The sequence below is a fragment of the Priapulus caudatus genome, unplaced genomic scaffold, assembly GCF_000485595.1.
Source record: "Priapulus caudatus unplaced genomic scaffold, Priapulus_caudatus-5.0.1 Scaffold762, whole genome shotgun sequence".
NCBI classification, from domain to species: domain Eukaryota; kingdom Metazoa; phylum Priapulida; class Priapulimorpha; order Priapulimorphida; family Priapulidae; genus Priapulus; species Priapulus caudatus.
Window position 1 is genome coordinate 91010 of NW_014577823.1, and position 4684 is coordinate 95693.

Sequence of the window (4684 nt, forward strand, 5' to 3'; positions counted from 1 at the left end):
GCTGCTGCTGCTGCTGTTGCTGGTGTTGTTGTTGCTGCTGCTGCTGCTGTTGCTGGTGTTGCTACTGTTGCTGGTGTTACTGCGGTTGCTGCCGCACAGATTTTAATGCTCTAACATGCACGTCTTCCCTTGATGACATGTCCGTGATAACATGTCCTCTAGAAACACACAGTGTATTACACGTGTGCGCACTGCAAACCATGTATATAATTTCATAGATATCCGGAACAGTGTTTTACTATTTGCGAGAGCCTAACTGTAAAACCTACATGTATTCTTTCGCTGAACAGTAAAGCACAGCGCTGTGTAGTGTGTATAAGATAATTATGTAGCCAAATCTCGATATCCCACGCGGCATCAGTAGATAAAATAAAACGGGGGGGGGGGGTAACTTTTGATGAGGAGGTGTGAATGTGATGGCCGACAATTCCACGCATGCACACAAAAACAACGTATCGTCGATTTCTTTTGGATAATGCATTTTTATTTGTTGCGAATAAATATATACGAGACGAATTACACATGATTGGCCTTGATTTGTCACAATTGCTTTACACGTTTAAGCCAAGTCTCGGGTTCGGATCTTCGTGTCCTCTCCCGGTTACATCCTTCCCTCTATCCCTGAGCTGACGCAGGAGCGTTAGCGCCAGTACGGGACGCCGAAATATCTACATATATGTAGATATGTTTTACGCGTTTACGTATTCACCGGAGAATTTAGCGCGTAAGAAACAATAAATTATTCCAACAGTTGCGATGAATGTTGTTTTACATCACAGCGGTGTTTAAGAGGAATATGAGATCGGGAGAGGAATAGAGAGTGCAGAGAGAGAGAGAGAGGGGGAGGGGTGAGTAGGGAAAGAGAGGAGGAAGGGAGAGCAGAGATATTCGGAAAAAGCGTATCGGAAACCACGACCGATTCATTGAGTTTGCCTAGTGTCTATACAGCGATGTTTGCTGATGTCTGCCGATATTTGCCGATGATTGGCGATTGCGCGAAGTACGTGGATCATTGTCGGTAGGTCAGTGTTCCGGGTTGCAGTCGTGAGTCCAACGCAGCTTAGTAGCTTTTCTGGCTGGTGCGGCGCACTGGAACCTGGCTACGTGGTCCGGAGTGGACGGGCAGAGAGTCCAGCTTGACCGGGGCGAAGCGGATCTCTCCGTTGTTGTTCTTCTCGAATCCGTACGTCGCTCCCTGCTCGGTCTTGCCCTCTCCGCTCGCCTGCTGCGTGAACTGCTGGGTGGCGTCCTGGGAGGCGGTGCGAGAGGCAGACAACTCGATGCCGGCTTCTCCGTTGCCGCTGCCCTCCTTCGAGGCCGAGCTGGTCTCCGTCTGGCGGGCGGATCCGGATCGGAATCGACGGCCGATGACGATCTGCTCGGTCTGTGCGGCGTTGATTGCCTCACGGGGAGCGGCGGCCTGGGCGGCGTTCCTCCAGTTGCTGAAGTCGAAAGCCTCAACGTTGATGTACAAGTTGCCGAAGTTGTCGAAACCAAAGTCGCTGGCGTCGATGTTGGCGAAGTTGTTCGGGTCAATGGTTCCACCTCGGGATCCACCGAAGCCTGCACACAGAGAGATTGAGGAATGTGGGAGTGAGAGCAGTGCTTGAATATCGAACAGTAACTAACGATTGTTTACCGGACAGTATTTGACACGAGTAAATAAAATCAATGGGATATACGAATGCTTGAATATCGAGTAATGGATAAGATTTATATGATACGGTTTTGAATAAGGACAAAAATAAATTCATTAGAAAATGGAAGAATAGTAAGAGCACAAGCATACATGTACACACTTGCGCATGCATTATCTATCATCTAGTAGCTTTTACTTTAAGGTTTACTGAGAACATTTTGCCGTGTGTGATTGCTTACCGGAACTGATACCGGAGCTGATACTGCCTCCTCCGAAGCTGCCGCCACGAGCGCCACCAGCGCTGAATCCACCGCCACGAGCGCCACCAACCCTGATGCCGCCGCCGCGAGCGCCACCAGCGCTGAATCCACCGGCACGTACGCCACCAACTGCAACACGACCTCCGCTGAACTGTCCGCCACCGGAAATGCCGCCTGTCCTAAACCCGCCTCCTCCTCCTCCTCCTCCTCCTCCGATGTTGCCTCCCTGCACGCCGCGGATGCCTCCTTGTCCGTAAGCAGAGCACATTGCCTGGGCCACGCAGGCCAGCAGGATTGCTGATACGAAAATCTTCATTCTGAATATAGTTGAAAATAACGAATAAGATTGGTATCCCGCTCTGTAACTTATGAACTAGCATTGCTTGCTGTGACTGTGACATTGTTGGGGTATGTAACACACACGCAACACACACACGCACACACAGACACACACACACACACACACACACAGGCCCGCAGAGCACAACACAAACACCACACACACAAACACACACACACAGGCACACACACACACTACAGGACACACACACACACACAGCACACACACACACACACACACACAACAACAGCACACACAACACACATATATTATATATATATTTGATATATTATCAGCATTATCTATATCTCTCGCATTCTTTCTCTCTCCCTCGCTTTTTTTGCTTATTTCTTTCATATCTCGTCTCAGCTCTATCTTATCTATCTAATCTATCTATCTATCTACTCTATCTATCTATCTACTCTATCTATCTATCTATCTATCTATCTAATCTATCTATTCTATCCGTATACTATCTATGCTATCTATGCTATCTATGCTATCTATCTATCTCATCTATCTATCTAATCTATCTATCTATCATCTATCTATTCTATCTATCTATCTATCATATCTACGCTATCTATCATCTATCTATCTATCTAATCTATACTATCTATTTATCTATGCTATCTTAATCTATGCTATCTTATCTATCTATCTATCTATCTAATCCTACTATCTATCTATCTATCTAATTATCCATCTAACTATTTATTTATGCTTATCGCATTATGCTATGGCTACTATCTTATCTATCTATCTATCTATCTATCTATCTATTTACCGTATTTATCTATGCTATTTATCTATCTATCTATTATCTATGCTATCTCTCTGTCCTTTCTCTTCTTTCATCTGCTCGTTGCTACTAATCTAGGCTTATCTATCTGTCACTTCTATCTCTCTCTCTCTCTCTCTCGTCCTCTGCTCTCGTATCTCTCTCTCTCCTCTCCTCTCTCTCTCTCTATATATATATATATATATATATATATTATATATATATATATTAATGCTGTCTCCTCTCTTTGTCTTCGCGCTCTCTCTTCTCTCTCTCGCTCTCTTACGTCTCGTATCTCGTTCTATATCTAAACGTCTATACGTGTAGCGACGATATGTTTTCAACTTCAACCTCGGATGCGTGCGAAGCCTCGTCTGTACGAACCTTTTGCGCTAAAGGTGTAAAGCAGTTTGTGGCGAACGAAGCGACGGCCGCCGGCGTCCGTTTTTTATGGCGATTGACGAGCAATGCGACGAAGCCCAGTAAACGGGGCGGTACCCTGAGCGGCGGCGCCTGGATTCTGCTCTCTCTCTCATCTCTGCTCTCTCTCCTCTCTCTCTCATCTCTTTCTCCTCTCGTTCTCATCATCGTTCTCTATCATTCTCTCTCAGCTATCGCGTCGTTACGTATCCCCAAGGGTCGCGGTTCTTACTTCGCTATTGTTGCTTCTATTGTTCGGCGCCTCGGACTTAAGGCGCGCATACTCTCGGTCTGACTGTCGCACTCGCGAGGTCAGGCGGGGATGGCGGCAGCGCAAGCCTAGAAGCTATAACTCACGCAGCGTGAACTTATCCTGTGCGGTCCGGTTTGTGTTGCGCTCGAAAGAGAGGAGAGAGAGAGGGTGCAGAGAACGAAACAAGCGAGAGAGGAGGGCCGGCGAGCGCGCTGCGGAGCAATCGTGATAGACGAGAGAAGAAAGGGGGAGAGCGCGCGGGGAGGGGTAGCGAGGGAAAGAGCGAGAGAGAGAGAGAGAGAGAGAAGAGAAGAGAGAGAGAGCGAGAAAGAGAGAGAGAGCGCGCGAGAGAGAAAGAGAGAGAGAGAGAGGATGAGAGAGAGAGAGAGAGAGAGAGGGGGAGATAACAGAAGAAAGACGATAACGAAGGATAACTGCAGTGTATCTGTGTCAGTGCGGCTTTCCCCATTGCGGTATGTATGTGGGTCTATTATGCGATATAACCGGGCCTTCAGCCTGCCATCACGGCTACTCCCCCGCACGCCACTATATTATAGCCTTTCTATCCTCTCCTCTCTCTCTGCTCTCTCTCTCTCTCCTCTCTCTGCTCCTCTCTCGCTCTCTCGCTCGCTCTCTCTCTTCTCTGTGTGCTCTCTGCGTGTCTCTGCCTCGGCTCTCATCTCCTCTCGTCTCTCGTACTCTCGCTCTCTCTCTCTCGCTGTCGCTCTGGTGCCCTAGTTTTCGCAGTCGCGTCCAAGATCGTTGAATCCACTGAAATCGGTCCAGTGTGTGTGTGTGTGTGTGTGTGTGTTGTTGGTGTGCGTGCGCGTAGTGCGTGTGCGTGTGTGCGTGCGTGTGTGTGTGTGTGTGTGTGTGTCGTGTGTGTGTGTGTGTGTGTGTGTGTGTGTGTGTGTGTGTGTGTGTGTGTGTGTGTGTGTGTGTGTGTGTGTGTGTGTGTGTGTGTGTGTGCGTTTGAGTGTCACTTACCACC

The 4684-nt window shown here is 48.1% G+C and overlaps 1 protein-coding gene across 1 annotated transcript; it reads right to left on the reverse strand.

The window, feature by feature from the left end:
* Nucleotides 1–462: 462 nt before the first annotated feature.
* LOC106813376 (uncharacterized transmembrane protein DDB_G0289901-like) lies at nucleotides 463–3443 on the reverse strand. The gene is made up of 3 exons (XM_014817508.1): nucleotides 3372–3443; nucleotides 1879–2216; nucleotides 463–1563 (listed from the first exon to the last, which is right to left on the reverse strand). The coding sequence occupies exons 2-3, from the start codon at nucleotides 2213–2215 to the stop codon at nucleotides 1061–1063; spliced, it is 840 nt and encodes a 279-aa protein (XP_014672994.1). The 5' UTR covers nucleotide 2216; nucleotides 3372–3443; the 3' UTR covers nucleotides 463–1060.
* Nucleotides 3444–4684: the final 1241 nt, after the last annotated feature.

What these genes read in the sequence shown, in the direction of transcription:
- LOC106813376 (XM_014817508.1), bottom strand. Translation starts at nt 2,215, where the DNA reads ATGAAGATTTTCGTATCAGCAATCCTGCTGGCCTGCGTGGCCCAGGCA. An exon ending in CAGCTCCGGTATCAGTTCCG is followed by an intron (nt 1,564 to 1,878) that starts GTAAGCAATCAC and finishes CTCTGTGTGCAG; the next exon opens with GCTTCGGTGGATCCCGAGGT.